General features: G+C 33.3%; 1 protein-coding gene across 5 annotated transcripts in view; it reads right to left on the reverse strand.

Moving 5' to 3' along the window:
• LOC122439823 (ankyrin repeat and KH domain-containing protein 1) overlaps window positions 1-25096 on the reverse strand; it is a 104807-nt gene that overhangs the window by 15712 nt on the left and 63999 nt on the right. For all 5 annotated transcript variants that reach the window (XM_043465301.1, XM_043465302.1, XM_043465300.1 and 2 more), the window contains 13 exons: window positions 24437-24524; window positions 22889-23016; window positions 22555-22698; window positions 21139-21241; window positions 13131-13889; window positions 7120-7265; window positions 6839-6950; window positions 6210-6355; window positions 5567-5709; window positions 4913-5126; window positions 3902-4077; window positions 3533-3695; window positions 418-513 (listed from right to left, as the gene is read on the reverse strand). In XM_043465301.1, the coding sequence (XP_043321236.1) occupies window positions 418-513; window positions 3533-3695; window positions 3902-4077; window positions 4913-5126; window positions 5567-5709; window positions 6210-6355; window positions 6839-6950; window positions 7120-7265; window positions 13131-13889; window positions 21139-21241; window positions 22555-22698; window positions 22889-23016; window positions 24437-24524 (2418 nt within the window). The remainder of the gene's footprint in view (window positions 1-417; window positions 514-3532; window positions 3696-3901; window positions 4078-4912; window positions 5127-5566; window positions 5710-6209; window positions 6356-6838; window positions 6951-7119; window positions 7266-13130; window positions 13890-21138; window positions 21242-22554; window positions 22699-22888; window positions 23017-24436; window positions 24525-25096) is intronic.

Raw genomic sequence — 25096 nt, forward strand, 5'->3', positions numbered from 1 at the left:
AGGCCAATAAAACTTGAGCTGGTAAGTATACCAAAGTTCAGGGCTTAAAGTCCAAATTACTGGATATTTACTAAACCAAATCAAGTTATCCTCTGAATCTAGAGTTTGACTAAAAAATCAAAATAAGCTACCATTTCCTTAAAAAGCTTATGTGTTCTTAGAAAACTGTCTTATCTGGCTAATAATCTAATAATAAAGTTTAGATGCAGTCGCTGTAATTACAGTCCATATTAGGAAGAAAAATCTCAAAATAATTTATAAATTATACTCATTCTTCATTTGCAAATGGAGAAACTAATCATTGAAAAATCAGGTTATCTGTCTTATAAAGGATGAAAAGAATAGGCTGTTAACATATACTTTGGTATATAATTCCATAAAGAATAAAAATATGCTTCAACAGCATATTAAACCTACCTTATCAGTGATTGTTGCTATGTATCTCATGCATTCTATATCCGAAGGGAACTGATTGACTTCCTTAACCAAATACTGAACAACTTTTACATGACCCTGTAAAAAGTACAACAAAAAGTACACAAAAGAAACCAATGAAAGCTGGCCCATATCCTCAAAAACTTAAAAGAGTAAAAGATATAGTAACACTTCAGAATTTACTAAACTTAACAATTGAAACTATGAAAATATGAACAGAAAGAGGTAAGTACAACATGCTGGGAAATACATCGAAGACCAAATGATATTTCTCCTGAATTTAATTTGCTCTCATCCCACTGAAAATAGAAATACTTTTGAATAGAAATAGAAATAAATCTATTAATAAAATAAAAACTGGTGATGCGAAATCTCTCTCAATATAAAAGGGAAATTAAATCTAAAAGAAGATGTTCTAAATTCCAAAGCATTATTTTGCCCCTTTTTGCCTTTTCTTACTGTTCATGGGGTTCTCACCACAAGGATAGTGGAGTGGTTTGCCATTCCCTCCTCCAGTTAGAACAACAGTTAGAACCTTACATGGAACTGGTCATTTTGACTGGTTCAAGATTGGAAAGGAGTACATCCAGGCTGTATATTGTCACCCTGTTTATTTAACTTATATGCAGAGCACATCATGCGAAATGCCAGGCTGGATGAATCACAAGCTGGAATCAAGATTGCCAGGAGAAACATCAACAATGTCAGATATGCAGATGATACCACTCTAATGGCAGAAAGTGAAGAGGAACTAAAGAGCTTCTTGATGAGGGTGAAAGAGGAGAGTGAAAAAGCTGGCTTAAAACTTAACATTCAAAAAACCAAGATCATGGCATCTGGTATCACTGTGGACGGTGACTGCAGCCATGAAATTAAAAGAAGCATGCTCCTTGGAAGGAAAGCTATGACACACCTACACAGTGTATTAAAAAGCAAAGACTTCACTTTGCTGACAAAGGTCCATCTAGTCAAAGCTATGGTTTTTCCAGTAGTCATGTACGGATGTGAGAGTTAAACTATAAAGAAGGCTGAGTGCAGAAGAACTCATGCTTTCGAGTTGTGGTGCTGGAGAAGTCTCTTGAGAGTCCCTTGGATTGCAAGGAGACCAAACCAGTAAATCCTAAAGGAAATTAACCCTGAAAAGTCATTGGAAAAGACCCTGATTCTGGGAAAGACTGAATGCAAAAGGAGATGGGGGTGGCATAGGCTGAGATGGTTAGATAGCATCACAGATTCAATGGACATGAATTTGAGCAAACTCCAGGAGATAGTGAACAACAGAGAAGCCTGGTGTGCTGCAGTCCATGGGGTTGCAGAGAGTCAGACATGACTTAGTGACTGAACTACAACAACAACTTTGGCTCTCTCTTACTAAACTAAACAAGGTGGACTGTCATATTTATCTGAGTCCTATGACTTGAATCTAGGTGAAACATTTTCTAGATGGTATTATCAGAGGCTTGATGATCTGTAATCATTAAAAGTACATCTATTTTAACAATGAAACTTGCATAGTTTCCCCTAATACTAAGGTTCTAAAACATCTTCAAGAAGTAATCTGATGGGAAAAATTCCCTGGTGGTCCAGTAGTTAAGGTTCTGTGCTTCCAGTGCACGTGGCACGGGTTTGATCCTTGGTGGGATAACTATAAATAAAATCTTGCACATGCCATGGTGTAGCCAAAAAATAAACAAACAAAAAAAAGAATTAGTGTGATGGTGGCAAAAGCCAGAAAAGTGGTTGCCTCTGGGGCAGGGAATTAACTGAGAATGGGCATGATTAAAGTTTCTAGGATTATGGAAGTAGTTTCTATCTTTATGGGATGTGGGTTATATAGGTATATACATTTATTAAAACTCATTAAACTATGCATCTTAGATTTGTGCACTTTTAATATATATAAATTATATCTCAATTTAAAGAAAAGAAAAAATTGGAAAAAATATTTAAGATTTTTTAAAAGATAGGTAACTTACACTGCTCTCATTCAATAGCTATTTATTGACCATCTAGTGTGTGTGAGACACTGTGCTGAACAACTAGGTATAAATAGTGGTGAAAAAGACAATCATGAATCTTCACCTTCATAGATCTTCCAGTCTAATTAGGGAGTGAAAGTGAAAGTCACTAAATCACGTCCAACTCTTTGTGACTCCATGGACTGTAGCCTGCCAGGTCCCTCTGTCCATGGAATTCTCCAGGCAAGAATACTGGAGGGGGTTGCCATTTCCTCCTCCAGGGGATCTTCCTGACCCAGGGATCGAACCCGGTTCTGGGGAAGATTCTTTACTGTCCAAGCCACCAGGGAAGCCCCTAATTGGGGAAAGGAGAATTAAAAAACTAACACATGTTTGCATGTACAATTACAAAATGAGATAAGGAAAATAATGGTGAACTATAAAAGAGAAGAAGAGAAACTTTTCAGATTGCAAGTTAGGAAAGGACTTTCTGAGAAATGATATTAAAGGAGTAGACATTAAAGAATGAGGAGAAGTGAGCCAGGTGAAAAGCAAGTGAAAGAATATTTCAGGAAAAGAAAACCAGTGAGCAAAGGGCCTCAGAAAGTTAAAAATTTAGTGAATTCTAGGCCAGTGGCTGAAGTGTAGTAAGCAAAGGGGCAAAGGGGAAGGGCAGTAGAAATGATTGGTCTGAGGCTGGCATGAGCCATATCATACAGGGCTTTGTAAGCCATGTTAAGTAGTTTATAGTCTATCACAATTTTAATGGGAAAGCTTTGTAATATAGAGCAGAGAAGTAAACTTTAATATATATATACGAGGTATAATAAATTTTTATGAGTCTACTTGTTTTTGTTCCTCTTAAACATCTATCTACTTGTAATATCTGCCCTGAAATCTCATGTTTTATGTACAAAAATATAACAAAACTCTTCAAGATACGAAGTTATTTAACAGCAAAGTTGCTTATAGGGAACTACTATACAGCTCTTAGATTTGGCCACAAAGAGAGTACAAGATAGCAGAGTGTGTATATAGAAACAGTGTCAATTCCTCAAGACCAATCTTTCTCCTATGACTTCAACTTAAAATTCAGCAGTTTTAAACAAATTCTGTCATTTTTGTCCACATAGAGTTACCTTGCGAAATGCTGACATAAGAGGTGTGATTTTCCGGTTATCAGCTCCATCTACGTCAGCACCTGATCGCACTAGCAACTGCACCACTTCAAAATGACCACCATTGGATGCCAACCAAAGTGGTGTGTTTCCCTTCTTGTTGCGAACATCAATATGGGCTCCCCTGTACAAATCAAAGAATGTTAGTATAGCTTGCTTCCTATGAGAAGGGGCTAACTTTTCCTTTTTTTCTCTAATTTATCTTTTTTCTTTTACAAAGTTCAAACAAATACTCTGTTCTTTTAAATGTCAAATAAAGTAAAACAATTTTATCACTCTGAAAAGTGAAAGGGATCATAGGAAATTTTTACAAATATAAAATTTACCTACCTATTAATCAGGAGCTCACAGAATTTGTAGTGACCTTTGTCCGCTGCTATTGTTAAAGCAGTGTCTCTTGAGGAAGGCACAGGAGGGGCATTGACATCTGCTCCTTTATCTAGGAGAACTCTTCCAACCTCTGCATATCCTCCAGAAGCAGCTTCCATTAAGGGGGTAAGACCAGTCTGTTTAAACCAAAAAATTATGTGGGTAAATTATATTGATTTATTTAAAGGACTGAAAAATGACTTGTAAGTGGATTCTATTTCTGATTTTCTCTCCCAAGAGAGCTAAGCAAAATTCACTCTTAAGCTTTACTAAAATAGCAAGTGAAAATTGTTAGATTCAGTTAAGACATGCTAGACTAAATTAACTTATACTACCTTATGGTAATAAAAAACAGTTCATAACATCTCTGTTGTTATAAATCTACATGAGACAGTAACTGTCTCTTTTAAGAAATAAAAAAGTGATAATCAGGGAAAAAAATAAGAGACTTTCATTCAGACATTTTCAATTTGAAATGACTACTAGATTGACCATTGTCTGGTTATAAAGAATTATACATGAGCTACATGTTTCAGGGGCTCTAAGTACCTAATGGTTCTAAGAAGAGAAATTATAAACACTGACATACTAACTCCTACTTTCTAAATGCTACACTGTCATGAAATTGTCATAATCTGTTACAATCAGATTATAGATGCCTCAATTTCAGTTCCCTCAGTTTTATAATTTATAAAGTAATTTTTGATTGAGATTTTTACCAATGGTTAAAGCACATGTCTCATTAAAGGAGATCTTAGCTGTCTTTAATAAAGTTATGAACAGTGACAGTGTGTCACTGACCACTGGACAGCACTATTCTACAATCCTGAATAGGATTTTAGGGGCAGGAATTTCCTAATTTTAGCTTAGGAAAATTTAAAATAGCACATTTGAGTGTGCTATGCCATGTTATATTATGCTCTTTCTATTAGAAATATGTCTGAAGTAGTTGATAAGTTATAAAATGCTTACCTTTGCCCTATGTTCAACATTGGCTTTTCGATCCAGAAGCAAGCTCACTACTTCTGCCCGGCCTTGGAAACAGGCCAAGGTGAGCGCTGTGTTCCGATTGGTCTCTATTTGGGCATTAATATCTGAACCCATATCCAGCAGCAGTTTCACTGCAGGAACATGTCCATTCATTGCAGCCAACATCAGGGGAGAAATACCTAGTTTACTCCCAGTCCTAAGGGGGGAAATGTGCTCAGAAAATTAAAATAATATGTTGCCTGTTGTTTTTTTTAAAAGCAGAGAGAACATAAAAAATGAAAAAGTTTCAGTGAAAAGAAAGCTTTCTACCACCAAAGAATAGATTTTATTTGTTTAGTCTTATAATTAGAAAATCTCAAATTAAGAAAATCTCACAATTAAAAACACAACCCCTATTCAGAGGCTATAAATTTATAACTATATATATAACAAAGAGTTTTCTGAAATGAAACCTCTTTGAAAACAGCCACGTTAGCTGAAATAAGCTCTGATTACTACAGGAATAATTGTTGGCCTTGCAACTTTAGTATTATCTTGCTTAAAACTGGTATCTGTCTAAATATTTAGGGGAAAACACTTAACTTCAAGGTCATAATTTATTAATAATGAATAATAAAATGAACAGGTGATAGATACCTTGAATTAATTTCTGCCCCAGCATTAAGCAGAATCTTAATGATATTAACATATCCTCCAGATGCAGCTAGACTCAGTGGTGTATAATCAGATACATTCCTATGTTCTTTATTTGCACCCCGAGCCAGCAGCAAGTCTACCACCTGCAAAGTAAAATAGGAACAGAGAAATCCAGTTTACACCAAGGGTTCATCTTATAATGAAAGAAGCACAAAGAAATGGGATCTTTAAGTTCTCTAAATATCTAACATTTTAATCAGATACTAAATATTCAAATATTAGTACTAGATAAATGAATTCAATTTTTATCAAGGAATTCAGACCTATGAAATCCTAATTATACTGAAATAACAAGTTGTTACTCTTTCGCTTCCTCAATTATTAAGTGACAAATTTACATTTCATGTGTTAGGATTTTGCTCCATTCAGACTCAGTAAATGTAAGGATACAGAGAATTTCTATTTTGCCTAAAAAGGCATGAAATAGATTCTTTAAAAGGACATTTACTATTCTCATTAAATTTAATATAAAGAACATCTCAAAACACATGCAAGTTTTATTCATTGTAGCTAAACTACTAAGCACATGCATATTTAAAATACAAATAAAATGTTTACAAAATGAAAATAAACATCAGCATACTTCCTGACGTCCACCAGAACATGCTAATGAAAGAGGAGTATCCTTAGTTCGTTCCGATTGGGCTTCTATGTCTCCACCTTTATCCAAAAGGATTTCAACAACTCCAACATGTCCTGCTGTTGCTGCCAGGATCAGTGGTGTGAAACCTAAATCAGAAAAAAAAATTTCTCAGTCAAATTTGTGTTTTTTACTTGTTAAGCCACTGTTTTTTAATTCTTTATTGTTTTAGGAGGAAGAAGTCTTTAGGACAGATACTTAAAATCATAAAACTCCTGTAAAACTCCTTTAAACCCCAATTTGTTACTGACAAAACCGCATAAATACTTGATAAAAAGAAAATGCTAAGTCAAAGAAAACTATTCAAGTTTATACTCATAATAAACTTTGATACCTCTGTATGCTCTACTTTTGGACCAAGGAAAAAGCAAACACAACTTGCTGTACTTCCCTGGATGATCTATAATTTTTGAATTTCTGAATAATAATTTGGCTCTGTAGATGAAAAAATCTGGTATACTTAATTGAAATATGCTAACCCATCTTTTCACTGAATAGTCCAGGAACTACTTACCCATAGTGAAAAAAAATTGTTTTCTGACACTCAAAACTTTATTTCTAACACTTCTTACCTTTTTTGTCTCTGTGTTCAATTTTAGCATCTCGTGCTATGAGTACAGATACAAGCTCTTCATGGCCACCCGCACAAGCTAGGGTTAATGCGGTGTCATGATTGCTCTCAGTCTAGGAAAAGGAAACAAAAAAGAGGCAAACTTTTTTTCTGTTTACGGTGGTGTTATTGATTGAAGAGCCAATAATGTTAATTTCCACAATTAATGTACAATGAATCTTTTCCTTTCCAAAGATAAATGGAATGTGCATAAAATAAATATAAATAAAGCAGTCTACTTACATGTGCATCAATGTCAACTGAAGGATACACAGGGGGTATAGACTGGGAAGCCACATTGCTTGGAGACTGAGAACAGGGTTCAGGTGTAAGACATTCTGTGTTTTGAGAAGAGCTGTTCGAGCCAGTGGGCACTCTGCTACTCACAGCTGAAAAACAATATTCATATTGCTGAATTCTACTTAAAAGAATAAAGTCATTTTTATACAGAAAAACACAGAAAACAGAAAATTCTATAGCAGTAATACAATGTAGTAGTTAAATCACAAGCTTTGGAGTCAGATGGACATATGTTTGAATCCCAGTTCTACCAATGACTTTCTGATCTTGGGCAAGTAATTTAAACTCTCAGAACCTCAATTTCCTTATGTGTAAAATGGGATGATAAGTATAGTACCTCCATTGTAAGGTTGTTGGGAATAGAATACTGAGCATGGTACCTGGCATTTAGTGAATACAGAAGAAATAGCAGCTTTTTACAGTGTCAATAGGAAGAAAATAGTTTCCAATTTAAAAAAAGGAATTGTAAATCTTAGTTTGTAAAAGGCAATTAGATAAAAATATCCTGAAAATAATGCAAATTTTAAAACAAGAAGAAAAATAGAAAGAAGATGTAGAAGAAGGGAAAGAACAAGTTAGAGTATCTCTCTCATAAATAGCAGAGAGTATGTATTTTTAAAATTCAATATTTACTGTGACAATTTGCTAAAATGAATCAGTGTCTGAAAACCAAACTGCTTTAAAAATGAACACTGGAACTTTTATTTGGGACCTTAAAATCTAGTGTCTGAAACTGAATTAAATGAAATTATATCTTTGTGGCTCTGCATATTTCTTTTCTTTCATAAAAGACAAGAGTTTGCCCCATGGAGGGGGAAACAGGACCCATCTCAGAGGGATGCTGTGAATTGTCTGTGAGATAATATATAGAAAGCATTTAACACAGTGTTTGGTATGGTAAGTGCCCAATATATGTAATTATCAGATATTTTATAGGACTTCAGTACTATCAATCACTGCACTGAAAAATAAAACATTACAATTCACTCAAGAAAGAAAAAACTCAGAAAAAATATATAATCAATAATATAGAAAAAGACAACAAAGTTTCAGTGATGGCAATTAACTTCCTCTTACCCATGCTAAAAGTCAATCAAAAACACATAAGTCATAAAGGAAAATGTTAAGCATTTCAATGGTTGGAGAATGTTTTCTCTCTAGAATTTTAATATGGCTAAATCCCAATCAAGGATACTTATGACCACAACAAGTATGAAAGATTAAGTGTAGTACTCTACTTCTTTATAAATAATAGCAAATTTTAAGGATGTTTCTACATCAGCTGTCCCTCCCTCCTCCCAACCAATATATATAAAATCATCTTGATCATATGACTTTCTGCAGCTTCTGTTACCACATAAATATACACATAAATATTTAGCCATATGGTTATAAATAAAAATGATTATAAACATTTGTTTTGCCTTACAAGAATGTGCATGATGAAAACAAAGTTTTAAAAATCTGTCACTGAATGAATTAAAAGCACATAGTATTTTGCTGCCCCCCTCAAAACAGCTGATAAGATTGGAAAAAAGTTCCAGAAACAAGACACTAAACTTTGATATATAGCACCTTTTTAACAGTAAGATTTTAACAACAGTCTCATACTCATTGACATATATTTACTAAAGAATTACTTTTCTATCGTTAAATTTGTTTATTCATGCTATCTCTTTTTGTGATTATGAAAGACAGATATTAAAAAAAATTTAAATAGTTGACTAGAGTGCTATGTCAGAATGTGATGGTATAAAAGACTTTTTTTTACAGAGTTGGTTTTTAAAAAATACTTTAGTGCATTTAACAGCTCTATTAGCAAAAAAGTGTTGCTACGTTGATTGTACATTTTGGTACAACAGTATCCTAGAAACATTTTTTCCTCCTTGTAATAATGACAATCAGAAACATTCCACAGAAGTGACTTTAAAAGGATTAATTACATATGAAAAGTTCTAAAGATAAAACTAGAAAATAGCAAAGATTTTAAAAGTATATGTGGAATAAAGGATTTATTAAGATAAAATTATACCAGGACTATGACAATTTCAAAAATCCTAAAATGCTTCCTACGTCTGAACAAAATGTCTCTGAAAATGACCAAAACAGATCATTATCATGAAAGTCACTACATAATTCAAATTAAATTTATGTACTATCCTAAAATGGGGTGATATTTTACTTAATTCTTTATAAAATTTAAGACAGTTTTGTAGGCAATATGGAAGATAGTAATGCTGCAAGTTGTTAAAACATTAAATCACTGTAATCCAATTTAGGTAACAGTAACTGTATTAAATATTTCCATATAAATAACAATCTATAAATACAATATTAACATCTACTAAAAGAAATTATTAAAGATATTTTATTGTAAATTCCCTCAAAGATAATTTTAAATTACTTTATTCTAAAACCTAAATTGACTATCACCAGATTGCTTAAAGCAAGATACTTTTGAATTGTAATATGTTGAGAGCCTATTAAGATGCCAACAACATTAACAATGTTCTAAAGTCACAAAACTGTATTAAACCATATACACAAATCATATCTTAATATAAAAATAATAAGGGAAATTGTTATTTGATACAACTTAGAATTCTAAGAAAATAATATCTTAAATATAAACTCAGAACTTCCAGTTGAATCAAATGGATGCATATTATATCTACGGTTCTTAAACCTGGCTGAATTTTTGAATCTTAACATTTAACTAGCAACTTAATTTCCATTAGCCTCAGTTTTCAACAGAAAAATAGATGGGAGATGGACTTATTTTCTATTACTAAATAGCTCGTGAAATTACATATATAAAAGCATTTAGCACTGAGCTTGGTAAATGGCAAGCACTCAATAAATGTAAATAAAGTGGTATTAGTTAATTTTTTTTAACTAAGGAACTTTATATATTAAGAATGAAAATTTTGCTAGATGTTTCTAGGACTGTTCAATGGTCAAAGCTATTTTGAATTTCTTTAAATTGCTGTTTATTTTCAGACCTTTATTCTAGACATTTGAACTGAGAATCACTTGCTATTATGATAACTTCAAAAGCCCAGCACTTACTTTCAGAAGAAATGGACCTGAAGTTTCCAATCCGAGTTTCCAATCCGAAAGTATACATATATTCTGGTTGGGACTATATCAAGTATGATACATCTAAGACTATATACTAAACTGCTGTCAGTCAACTACTGAAGTTATAACATTAATAAATTATGTATCTAACTAACTCGCTTTCATGACAAATATTTTGAGATAGAACAGCAGTAAAAAAAAAAAAAAATCCTGGGACTTCCCCAGTGGTCCAGTGGTTAATTAAGACTCTGCCTTCCAATGCTGGGGGTGAGGGTTCAATCCCTGATCAGGGAACTAAGGTCCCACATGCCTGGCGTGCTGGGAAAAATTAAAAAAAAAAAAAACAAAAAAACAAAACCGTCCTAAGAGTAAAACTTACTGCTATTATCTAAAGTAAAACTGTAAGATGTATTCTCTTTTATTAATAAAGCATGATATCATATAAAGGCATGATAACTAGATTTGATATAGGTAAAATTAATTACATCTTTGGCCTAACCTATAATTTTACTGACATATTAACATATCGTATAATCATGGAACTAGGTATTTACCTAATTCATCCTTATCTAATTTTTTTCACCTTCAATTAAGAAATTAAGAGAAATTCAGACTTAATAAAATAACATTTTAAATTTTGAGGCAAGTCATCCTTTTTGCTATATATTTTAAAATATAAGCTTCAACAAAATGAAAAGTTTTTAAATAAAGATAATTTTTAGGGAATTCCCTGGCAATCCTGGAGAATTCCCTGGACAGAAGAGCCTGCAGGCTACAGTCCATGGGGTTGCAACAAGCTGGACATGACTGAGCAACGAACACTTCACTTCACTGGCAATCCAGTGGTTGGGACTCGGCACTTTCACTGCTGGGTACCAGGGTTTGTTTGATCCCTGTTCAGGGAACAAAGATCCCACAAGCTATGCCACACATAATTTTTAATGTATTGACAGATTTATACTTTAAAGCTTACTAACAAAAGAATATTGTACAATATGGTGGGCCAACAGTGTCACGAGACATTAATGTCTAAAAGAAAGTAAATTTTATTCATTTAGATTAATGTTAAATATAATTAAAAGATGTTTTCTAAACTGAGTTTTTGAAGTTTCATGTGAACTTTATAAAAGGTCACTTCAATTTAACAAATACTTCAGTGGAATAAATAGTATTTGACCTCCTCTACAAAAAATAGCCTTAAATACTACCATAAAGTTAACACCTACAAGTACCCTTTAGAGATGTTTCCTCCATTCTTTAAAAATAAAAAGGACAGGTCCTAAGTTCCAACAAACTAAACTGATCAATAATGCGGATTTCATAACAGCAAATGGAGTACTTAATTAGGAACATTATAATGATATTTATAGAACCCTAAGTCTTAAAAATGTTCCTTCCAGGTCATGAGTTTCATTATTATTAATCCTAATCATACTTTACACTCCAATATCTGCTTTAAACAAATTAGAAATCAGAACCATAAGTGAACTATAAAGTTATTCAATATTTATAACAACTTGCAATGCTAATAACACAAAGTTGATCTGAGTGAAGTGGTTGTGGGCTGAAGACATAAAAAATAAAATTAAAGAATAAAGAATCTAACTCCTTAAAACATTTCCTAGCATTTTAATTTTCTTTATGAAAACTAAGACATTCCTCCTCTGCACAGCAATATCTATTACATATCAGAGGAGCCTCAAAGGCACTCTTACAATAAACACTGGAAGTCATACACATGCCCAATAAAATTCCTGAATTAAGTAATTTTATTCCACATTTAAAAGATTCAGTAAAGATTAGGAAGACTAAAGGCTCACAGAAGAAGAAAGGAAACTGGGAAAGCATAACTGGGATGAGAGGAGGGGAGGAGAATATGACAAGAAGAAACAGACAACAGTAAAGAAAAAAAAATGTTGCAATCAAGAGACAGAGGACTGGCCTGCCTTTGAATATCACTCCAGCTACATCTTAGTTCTTGGTCTTCATCCACTGTCAACAGCCATTCTGGCTGCATTTCTGAACTGCGCTCTCATGGAGGTGATACATTCACCAGCCATCTTTAGGAAGGTAAATGATTAATTGCACTGTTTTCCCACTGCTGCAAGGACAATGAAAGGGAAAGTAAACTTGTGCACCTCATTTCATATCTAGTTGTAATTTTCCACACAACAATAAACAGAAACATATACTTTAAATTTATAAGGCTGGTCTCTTTTTTGCTTTGGTGATTACCTCTGTCTGTGTGTGTTTGAGTGTGTGTTGGATGTCTGTGTGCTTTCATCAAGACAGTTACTACAAAAAGCCCAATCTCCAAATCATTATCAAATGGACAATACTTTCAATGTACATTAGATCTTCTAATCACACATATTTTAACAATATGGAATGCTTACAGTTTTTTTCTGAATATCCCTTTTAATTAGAACGTTTAAATTGATCTAATAAAATCATGAAGAAAAAGCAGTGTGATTTAGAGTTCTGATTTTCCAAATATAAAAATCACCAATAGGAAAATTAAATGTCTAATCTTATATGATTATCTCTAAAGCCTGCAAAGAAATTCTACTTTGAGATCTCCTACCCAAGATATGAGACAAGGTGATTTTGATACCAAAGGTCTAAAATAAAGGATCATGACAACTTTATTTCTTTGCTTTTGCAAATAACGAAAAAGAAGAGGGAAAGCACACTTTTGTGTTTTAATGCTGTTGAGTTTAGTTAAAGTCACTTCCAAAACACCTCAAGAAATGATTTTAAAAACATAGTTCTAAAAAAGGAAAAATACCAAGTTGGTGTTTTTGGAAAGTTGTGTAAAGAAGTTGAGCACAAAAATTAAAGAGAAATTATTATAGGTATATTTCTTAACCCACCTGCTATCAGGTCATCAAGAGTGTCGGTAAGCGTCTGGGCTGGAGTTGCAACCATTAGTCCATCTGGTTCTTGCACTAACAGCCCCTGATCATGTCCAGTAATAGCAATCTGAGGCTGTCCTATAATCTGATGATTACCTGATACTTTCTGAAGTTCAAGAGAATTTGTCCCATTAGAACCTAATTCACTGGAAAAGTTACACTGTGGAGATGATAAAGGCTGGACTGGGACAAAATCAATTTGTTCTGCCGATGGTGGAGACTGTTGCTCATCATCAACATCATTATCTTTAAATAAGATTGTGTCAACCTGATGTAACTCTGAAAAATGATCCTCTGGGAGACTACCATCTCCTTCCCCTTCTGGGAAGACTCCTCTATGAGAACACTGCTGGTGTAGAGATACTGTGTCTTTCTGACCTTTGGTTTCCAGATAGTCTTTGGTAAACTGCTGCTGTGTTTTCATCTGCAACTGCCTTTCCACTTTCTGCAGTTCTTTCAGTATTTTCTTCTTCTTCTGGACTTGCTCTTCTCTGTTCTTTTTAAGTTCTTCTATCTTATCTTTGTTCAGAGGTTCACCTTGAATTAACTCCAATGATTTAAGCTGTGCTTTTTCAATAGCACTAATTCTTTGTCCCAGTTCATTCAGTTTTCCTTCAGTCTCCTCTACTATGCACTCCAAAGGCTGGTATGGGTGAAAAGGTGGCAGTACGTCCTGATCTGCTACCTGCAGGGAACTGGACTTCTGCTTGGATGTACCTAAGCACATGAAAAATGTTTGAAAATGTGCCATGCTAAAAAAAAAAAAAAAAAGAAGAAGAAGAAGAAAGAAAGAAAGAAAGAAAAAAAAAAACCCCAGCCCTCCCCCCACCCTCACCCCCCAGCATCCTCCCTCCCAAAACCCATATAACTAATGCTGTAGAATGAATGCTCAAAGATTCATACCAGTTGTAGCTAATGACCAAACTCTTCGATTTTACATAGCACAAACAGGGATGTTGCCAATCAAAAAAATGTGACTTTTTTAAACTTAAAAAATGCAATATTTAGGATTGGATGATTTTGAAAAACAAGTCAGGGGTAGGCAGAAAAGGAAAATCAAAGAGGAAAGAATCTCAAAATTCTGCTTATTAAATTGGACTTTCTAGAGAACATAAAATCTAAAGCAGAACCAAAATAATGTTGAGGGTATCATAAATGTTAGCGTAACTGCCCAATTTTTCTTTATACAATATTAACTGTGTAAGTACAGATTACTGTAAGAAATTATAATTTGTAGATCAAAGTGGGGAAAAGTGTTTTTCAAATTACCAAAATGTTTCTTTTATTAATTTAAAATATAGGTTGAAATTAATTCTTAAGCTATAACTTTCTAAATTGTTCATTAATTAAGTCAAACACTTCCATAAGTGTTTAAGTTCACTACCTGAACACCATATTAAACTTATATTACAAAGGACAATTATTCTGAGTTTAAGTAAACACTTCATGTAAAAATCTATGAGAGAAACAATGAACATTACCTAGGAGAAAATCAGACTTCCCATACAGGAATACTCATATTGGCAGTGTACATTAAAAATGAAATAATTATACATTTAAGTCAAGGTTTTCAGTTACACTTAAATTTACTCCCCAAAGGCAAAATAATTATCAATATCAATAATCCTAACATCTGGACATAAAATGGAAGAAATATTTAATAATCACTTTGAGGCCAGTTTAAGGTTTAATCTTGTTTAGGAAGAACTGGGGTTATTCTACAGTAAAAAGGAACAAACTACTGATATATCCTACAACATGGATGAACCTTGAAAACATTATGCTAAGTGAAGAGTCCAGGCACAAAAGACCATATGTTGTACAATCTCATTTATATCAGATCTATAGAGAAAAGGCAAATATAGAGAGACAGGTAAGGAAAATAGTGGTTGCCTGGATTATAGTGGTGAGAATGCAGGCTGATCACAAAGAAGCATGAGAGATTTTTGGAGTGATGGATCCAAAACCAGATGGAGGTGATGATCACACAATTCTGTAAATTTACTAAAAGTTATTGGATTGTACATTTAAATGAGTGAATTTTATGGTATGAAAATTAGGCAATATTAAAGTTGTTTAAAAAAAACTAGGTGAAAAATAGTTGTCTATTCTCAAGGATTGTGGTCAATATATATGAATAATATATGTAACTTCAGAGTTTTAAAAACTAGCTCATCCAATGCATTCAAAATGATTCCTAGGTCCAAAGGAAAAAAAATAATCCTTTAGATGTTTAATTGTTCTGAACTGCCAGAGACTGACAAAACTACTGGACAAAAAAAATCAAAGATTTAACTGCTTCTTTGTTAGAAGAGGAGGACTCAAGACTGCAGGTAGCTCAAATAACAGCAACATGTTATTATCATAAAAAGCCTAACAGATTTTCCCCTAGATACTGTCTTTAACAAGGTCATACAACCAGTTCCAAAATCACTAACGATAATTACCCACATTCAATTTTATATTTCTATCTGAGCAAAGTGGTGGGAAGAGACTTTATCCTTAAAGAGGAAAAGCTGTTAGCCTGTGAGATAATTTTATACCTATTTCCATAAGATTATATAGGAAACCATGGTTTGCTTTACTTGTTCAAAGTACCTCATGACGACAATTAATGGTAGGAAAAAGGAGTTTAACTGCCACAGAATCTGCAAGCTCAGCAAGGAAATTTTCAGTTGTGTAACAAATTCAATGACATCAGCAGAGTAAATTCTTAAGTTCCGCAAGCTCCTCCAACATTATTTTAAAACACCCTTGTATAGTTCCTATGTAATTTGTATTTAAGATTAAGAAAACTAGGTTAAGAGGTCAACACTAAGACTGGTAATTAATTATGACCACACTGGACATTCTCAGATTTAAAATCTTATATAAATAGTAAGATCCAAAATAAGACAAGAATTTTGAGAATAGTAACAGAAAGAAATGGCTCTAACTTGTTAAATAAAATACAAAGAGCAAAAGATTAAAAAGAGTAACTTATTTAACTGAAATTGAGACAAAAAGCCCAAAATTTAGGCAGCAGAAAAAGCAGAGAATGGTGAAATTAATGCACAAAAGGCAGTTCTTCCCCAAATATCCAATGACTGAATATCAGTAACCATAGAAGTGTGTGATTGCCTAGATACACATCAAAGCACTAATAAAAGCTATAATATCATGAATAAGTCAAGTTGGTGAAAAATATTCCTAGAAGCTGAAGCAACTCCTTCAATTTAGGGGGAAAGGAGAGAATGTTAAACAAGTGTCCTTTTAGCAACAAAATTTTCAGTATGTAGGAAAGTAGCAGATGTCATTATATAAAAGATGTCATAAAAGAGCTCCTTCTTCCTCAAACATCTTGCACTGTCAGAGAAATAAATAAATCTATTCATTTGGTAGCACTGAGTGACATCATAAATTAATATTTAGGAACATAGGTGAAGTTACCATCTTATCTCTTTGGCGTGGTTTCTATCCTACTTCCTCAACTTTCACTTTTCCTCCATTAATTAAAAATGTTTCCAACAGGGTACTATGATACAGAGAGAGCTTGGAATGTGGCCTTTATTTTTTACTGGAAGTGAGAAAATGAGGTGGATATATACTTGTCAAATATTTAGTTTACTATAGAAATGAGTTTAATTCTATTAATCATTTTTGGGTCTAAACAATTAGTCCACTGGGAAACAGAAAAATAATGGCCAAAGGAAAATAATGAATGACATACAACTGGACCAAGGTTAAGTCAGTGTCCAAAAATAGAGTATCTGTGTTATACACCAACAGATTAAATCAACTGCTTTTACTATAAGCAGTTATATGTGAAAAGATAATAAATTTGGGCAAATGTAAATCCATACTGCCATGATTACTAATGGAAATCTACTAGAGAATATTATTAGTAAAACTTTCAGAGGAATATTCAACCTCATTTACTGTACATATAATTTTTCTATATAATTTTAATGCTTTGCTATTAAACTGAGAACTTTTCATGTTACCTACTCCAATAAACAACTCAGGGATATAAAGCAGTATGTTAACCTAATGCTTACTTTTCATGTATATTTTTGTTTTCAATCTTTTCCCTACAATTTAGAATACTACTTCTTAAGTTCTTAAACATCCTCTTTAAATACAATGTTACTCTGCTTAAAAATTCTTAACAAATTTCTCTTGCCTTCAGAATAATCTATATTCTTATCCTGGCATTTATTAATTTATTCAACAAATATTTAACGGCTAGTACAAGCAAGCCACAGTGGACCATACAAAGATGAGCAACATAAACCCTGCCCTCAAAGAGCTTACAGTCTAAAAAGGGAGATAAAAATGTATAAATTGAAGCACTGGCAGGTATGGAAATGCAATGGGGTGTAAAATATAGTAACCTAACAAATTGCTGGTGGGAGTGTAAACTGCTGTAGCATTCTAGAGAGTGAATTCATAGTACTTTGTCAGATAAACATTATGCATTTCTATGACAGGCAATTCTGCTCCTGAGTTTATCCCAAAGAAATTCTCACACAGATCCATAAGGGGACTGTACCAGAATTTTCACCATAGCATTGTCTGTGTTGGTGGGGAAAGAGAGACAATCTGGGTACCCATTACTGAGAGAAAGGACAAGTGAAAAACAGGATATACAGGATAAACACTATGCTACAGGTAGAAACAATCTAGAGGTAGACATATGGATGGATCTTAAAAACAGTGTTGGGCTTCCCTGGTAGTCCACTGTTTAAGAATCTGCCTTAAAGCAGGGGACACTAGTTCGATCCCTGGTCCAGGAAGATTTCACATGCTGTGGGGCAACCAAGTCCATGCACCACAACTACCAAGCCTACGTGTTACAACTACTGAAGTCTGCACACCTTGAGCCTGTGCTCCTCGATAAGAGAAGCCACCTCAATGAAAGCCTGCACACTCTAAAGAAGGTCCACTGCAGCAAAATATAGATAAATAGAAGATATTGAAAAAAATATTAAATGAAAAAAGTAAAAACCAAACAGGACATACAGCATATCACTTGTGTAAATTAAAATATAAAGAAGTGAACATCTTATAAGAACTTGTAAGAACAAAAAAATCTACAAATTAAACACATTAGAATGACTGACTGAGGGGAAATATGTATGGGTATGGAGAGAGTGATAAAAAGGAATAAAGTAAAACAAGACAGGAACCATGATGACAAAGTCCAGGAATTAAGTATGATTAACCCAACCTTCCATACTTGAAGTTCAAAGGGGAAGTGAAGGTGTAGGAGTGACCACAGACAGAAGGAAGATCCAATAAATACCACAGGAATTCAGGGAAAAGAAATGACTCCTCAAGAGGGGTTGAGGTGCACACAAAAGAAGTGTATTTTTTATCTTGATATCATTTTAATGTTTTGCAATAGATTAGTTAGTTCTAAGCTATACAACTGCATAGAATAATCAGACTCATAATTTAGGATCTCAGTAGAGTCAGTTATTATAATAAATTACATGCAAGAAGTGGCTTCAGTCAACAAATTTCTTTACAAAATTAAATTTGGGTGGTGGTGGTCCCTGGGAACCAATGTTCCCTGATGGTCCAGTGGTTAAGAATTTGCCTGTCAATGCAGGGAACATGGGTTGATTCCTATTTGGGGAACTAAGATCCCAATGCCACAGGGCAGCTAAGCCTTGTGTATCACAAGAGAAGCCACTGCAATGAGAAGCCTGCACTCTGCAACCAGAGAGTAGCCCCCATTCACCACAACTAAAGAAACCCATGTGCAGCAACGAAGACCCAGTGCTGCCAAAAATAAATAAACAAATAAATTTATTTAAAAATTAAATATGGAAAGACAAAGGTTTGATATTACTTATGTATCCTTTCCCAAGTGTACTCATAACTATAGATGATAAAGCAAAGCAATGCTAGGAAACTGAGTATATCACTCTTACCCAGCTTCATTTTTTTTTTTTTAATAAAGGTGTTTCTGAGGCCTTTATCAACGTCAGCTAGGATCTCAAATCTTTGAGAACTAACAATGGACAAGTGAAATTAGTTGCCTAAACCAGGAGACTATAGTCAAGATGGATGAAGCCTGGACGAATGGTGCACATGAAAGAAGAATGTTTGAGTAGAATATATAAAAAAACACCTGGGTAAGACTTACGGGCATGAATATATTTTAAAAGGATGCAAATATGCATAAAGACTTCAGACAGGAGTAAAATATTATAAACTTGAAAAGATAATTGCTAAGAGGAAAAGACTCCTAGAGAATAAGAATCCTCTCTCCAACCCTAGTTACATATGCAATGCAGATATCTATGGACTTAGAAAAAACAAAAAGGATCAAACAGCAAATTCATCACTCAAAGGAACTTCTCCAGAGACATAAGTGAGAAATTTTAGGCAGGAAAATTAAGAAGAAAATAATATATCTTTAATAATTTAAGATAGCTTTTTCTATCCACAGAGGTATATTTTTACACCATCAATTTATTTTTCCTAATTTATAGTCATATAATATTCTATGATGCACTCAAACACAATGCATTATTACACCTTCATCCTGCAAAAAAAATGTTGGGGTTGGCAATACCGCTTGGTATCTGGCAACAGCAAGTGCCAACTGTCTAGATACAAGTGTTAATTTTTTCCTTCCCTAATAATTTAGTAAAATGAAAGATTCCTTAAAAGGTATGTTCAGTTTAATACTATTCAGTAAATAATAAAACATCAAAGTGAAGAAAATAAGTAGATACTAAGTATAAGAAGATATTTCAGTAAGCAAAAATATGATTACTCACTTGAGTATCAACTTAAAAATCATGTCCCAAACATTTCGGTTGACTTACATGGTAGATCTAAATTAAAAATGTCTTACTTCCTTTCTGTACATACTGTGTCCTTCCTAGCTCATTTCTTGGTTATTCTGTGGCTCTGTGTCAATAAATATTTTTTCAATTATTTCTTACTTAGTACTGAATTTCTCTAGTCAAAGTTACTACAGTCCTCTATAGGATATAGTCAAACAAAAAAACAACAAAACCTGAGGCTTTTAGGTTCAAATACTTTACTAAAGCCTATTAGCTGGTTAGGATCCTCAGATTCTTAACAAGTACATGCTTAATTTGCTTTTTATTTCTTAAGACTAAAAATAGCAGTCTTCATTTTCTGAAGTTAGAATAGCTTGGAAGCCAAAGGAAAACTGCTAGAATTAGCTTAAGTCAGAGAGACTACAGAAAAAAAAAGTTGTATTAAAGATACTAAAACATACTTACACACTTGATTATGATTTCAAACATCTACAACTTGTCATATAATGAATGAAATATGCTTATAAGTTGGTTTTATCTGTAATAGTTTTTAATACTTTACATATTACCTATTTATTTCAGAGAGCTCAGATATGACAACCATAAATGATTATCAAGTGTAGGTACTTTATATCTACAAATGAAAATGTAGCAGAAAAACAACAGAGCTCATAAACTTGAGTCCTTTAAACAGTGTATCGTCCTCCTTAATATTCCACTTGACTGTTATTCATATACTTTTTAATAGTTGTTTGTCTATGTTCACATACTGACAGATGTTAATCCATTCAGTGAAATGGATTTCATGAAAGAACCTAAATATAATTCTTAAATTGACACTCAATGAATTGCATCAATGATAATAGGACTTGACTGATAGCAAACACATATTTTCATTCTTCATATTATTGTTACTTTAATATAATGAAGTACTTGGTATATGCTTATTTTTGGCAGTGCCAGATGAAAACTACACCTAGAAGTATGTTACCATTTTAATAAATCATTTTCCTAGTACTTCTGTCTTTTCTATTTTAAATGGTATATAAGATGATTAGCATTTGTCAGAATTACCTACCTCAATTCTAGATATACAGTAACTGTGTACCATGAAAGTATCTTTATGAATTCACACATTAGGTGATAAAAATGCCCATTTTAAGGAAAATAATTCAAGAACTAACCTTTTTGTACTCCTAAAATGGCAGGAGAACTCTCCTGTAAAGTTCTGTCAGGTTCCTGAGGAGGTACAACCATAGCGAGAGTATGCATTGGCACACGTGGAACCTAAAAAATCAACTCAGAAAAAAATGATCTCAGACCAAAGAATAAAACAAACGTCCATAAATGAAACAGAGATCTTGATTTAGATTTTCTTCATATACCACCAAATGAAACAGAGATTTTGTTTTAGATTTTCTTCATATACCACCTAATTAACTTTCTTTAAAAGAAGAAGAGTGAAAGGAAGATGAGAAAGAAGGAGCAGCAGCATTGTTTACCAAGCAATAATTTCTGACAATACTGACAGGGCAAATTCAGGCAATTTACACATAGTCCATGCTTTAAGCTAAATGGAATTAATATCACTCTCTTGTTAAGGAGCAAGCCTTGCTGGTTTCAATTATAGCTAGGAGTAAAAGTAACATATTCAACTGATCAATTTACCCTTGTTCAAATTCTATAGGTCAAAAGAAAAAAATCCAACATATTTCCCAAATTAGTGTATTTCAGCAGTTCTCAGGATACCGTTGTAGAAAAGAACTTAAGATGTCACTGAACTTTGTATACTTATTATACTCTCTACATTCTCTCTGTATTTTTAGGTAGGTTTAAAAATTAAAGAATTTTTGGTGCAAATATCACTCACACTTTCCTCATTGACAAGAGTAGCTATCTCTAGGATATCTCTAGAAAAGGTATTTCCAGGATATCTCTTAAAGAGTCCTTTGGACTACAAAGAGATCAAACCAGTCAATCTTAAAGGAAATCAACCTTGAATATTCATTGGAAGGACTGCTGCTGAAGCTGAAAAAGACTTTGGCCACCTGATGTGAAGAGCCGACTCATTGGAAAAGATCCTGATGCTAGGAAAGAGTGAAGGCAAAAGGAGAAGCGGGCGGTACAGGAAAAGATGGTTAGATAGTGTCACCAACTCAATGGACATAAGTTTGAGCAAACTCCAGGAGACAGTGGAGGACAGAGGAGTCTGGCATGCTACAGCTCATGGGGTCGCAAAGAGTTGGACATGACTTAATAACTGAATAAAAACAAGTAGGATAATTAACACTCTTGGGAGGTACTAAGGGAAGAGCTTTCTCTTGTTTAACAACCCTAAAGACCTAGCTGAATAAAAGGACAACTTGGAATAGTTATATGGTATCAAGTGTGTTTTTTTTTTTAAGAACTAAACACTATTTTCAGTAAATAAAGACAATTAAAAAATTTCCATGTACTTTTCAAGAAAAGCTCAAAAGAATTTAGGACAAGATTTATTCAAATTTTAAAAGAGAAATAAGCCCATTTTATCTAAGGCTAATTTTAAACAAAAATTTCCAATTTGAAGAATATTTATAAGTTTAAGTTCTATTTTATATTACCTGAGATTGATCTTGAGAAGGTGGGGTAAGCTGAGACACATCTGTGGTAGGAACTGACAGAACATTGTTTGGATAATCCAAAAGATAAGAAACAACATTAGTATGACCACCTTTTGCAGCTTCAATGAGCATTGTTGAGCCATCCTGAGAAAAATTGATATTGTAATTAATTATTTGTCAATTTCTTTTAATAATATGATTACTAAATATGTTTAGTTTCTTAGCTCATATAAAATCAAAACTTAAACAGTAATGAATATTAATATTAAGCACTAAAATATCTGAAATATATTTTAATAATGATATATAATTTCCTTCTTTTGAAGTAGAATACCTTGAGACGATGAGTAGGGTCAGCCCCATGAGCCAAGAGTAGCTCCACCACTGCCAGGTGACCCCCTGCACATGCCAGTGACACTACTGTATGATCATTATTGGCTGTAGCTCTATTCACATTAGCACCTTCAAAGAAAAATAAAAAGCAATCTTAGCAAAGCCAGCTCAGACAATATGATTTTTGAAACATTTCTTTAGTACAACATAGACATAAAAAAGTACAAAAATCATAGGTGTATAGTATGAAATATTTCTCAAAATGAACACACTTGTGTAACCAGCACCCAAATCAAGAAACAGATTATCCACATTCAAGAAGCCCCACTTTGTGTACTCTTTCAGTCACTACCCACCCCTCCAATGATAAATACTATCCTGACTTCCAAACTGATTTTAGGTTTTGAACTTTGTATGAATGAAATCATATAGTGAACTCTTTTTGTGCCTGGCTTCTTTCACTCAATATAATATTTGTGAGAGTCATCTACATTGTTGCAGTCCATTCATTCAATCCCACTTCTAAGATGAAAAATCTAGATTAATAAATATATATAGTTTAATATATATACAAGCACCAAATAATACTATTGTATGTAACTCTAAAGACATTTTTGATCTACTTCTAAAATGTGGCAGTATAGCCAGGTCTCAAGGTAGAGAACTTTTGAAACAATATTTAAGAGAAATATAATTTTTCATATTGTGTATTTTAAGAGTTAGAGACCTGGACATGAAGAGAAGACATAAGATCATCTGAATATATTGAAAAGCAATTTAGTAAGTTGTTCAATAGCTCTGTAATATAACCTAAAAAAAGTCTAAATGCAAAATCTTTTCTTAGCCTCTTTTTTTGGTAAATTAATTTTGATCCCCAGGGAAAAAAGACATTATTTTTAGTTCAACTACCTTTTAAAATCCCAAATGGATTCAATTAGATAGTTAAGACTACAGCAATGTTTGGTCTTCCTTTTTCCTTAATACCAGATTTATTTTATGAAAGAAAAATAAACCTATGGAAAACTATTATTTATTTAATTTTCAAAACTACCCAGCTGAACCTAATCCTAACTTACATTAAAGTACATTGGGGGGGGGGGGTACATTTGGGAAAGGCAAGGTACACCAATAAACATCCTCACATTAGCAACATGAGATTATTTTTAAGTTGTTAATACGGCTGACTTAACTGTACCATAAACAACGGTAGTAGACTTTGCCCCCTCTATCCTTCCCTATTTCCAGCAGAACTGCCCTAAGTGTTGAACAATACTGTATCTACTATATATATAGCTGGACATTTCACATTTGACTTTTCCAACTTTTGGGAGTAAGTATATACTGTTTGGTTGATGAAAACTCAAACTTGAAACTAATAAAGATTCCAGCAAAGTACCTTATGAACTCTGCTTCCTAGGAATATAAAGCAATAAAAGACTAGAATACAATACTCAGACTACAGGTAAAGTAGTTTTAACATGAATTGCAACAGTTCAGGAACTTTTTACAGAAGTTGCAGCTTGAAAATTCTCATTTGTACTTTCTTTACCTTTGCTAATAAGAAACTGCACGGTACACAAATGACCAGCTCTTGCAGCTTTCATTAAAGGTGTTCTTCCACCTTCAGATTCATGTTCCTAAAGAAACATAAAATAATCCGTTAGTGCCAATTCATTAACCATCTGTCTTAAACACTTAGTAGCAACGACCTAAGAAATAATGAAGATTTAATACTTACTCAATGCAATCACTTAGGCCACCTACCTCAATTCCTTGAAAATACAGGATTAATTTCAATCCACACTAGTTGGTGTAACTTTCTAAGAGCAAGTTCAGTTTTGCACACCAAACAGTAACCATTAAAAATTAGACTTATGTTTAGTTGGTCCCCAAAGAGAAATAACTGCATTTTTTTCTAATACTGTTCCCCTAATTATTCATCTGAACTCTGAAAAAGCAGCCTTAATTTTACAAGGTGATTATGAGGATCACAACATATCAGAAGCCAGTAAGAGTTCTATCAAAGGTGAGAAACCAGTCTGAAGAAAAACACTGTGGTATTTCAGGAGTAAAGGGAAAAGGAAAAAGAAAAACACAAATGAGCAGAATTTTTAAGAGTAAAATTAAATGCTTGAACAGTCAAGGCAAAAGAAGCAGTCTTACAATAGCAGAAAGATAGTGTTCTTCCTAGGAAGTTTACCAGCAAGAA

This window comes from Cervus canadensis, chromosome 4 (genome assembly GCF_019320065.1).
Source record: "Cervus canadensis isolate Bull #8, Minnesota chromosome 4, ASM1932006v1, whole genome shotgun sequence".
NCBI classification, from domain to species: Eukaryota; Metazoa; Chordata; class Mammalia; order Artiodactyla; family Cervidae; genus Cervus; species Cervus canadensis.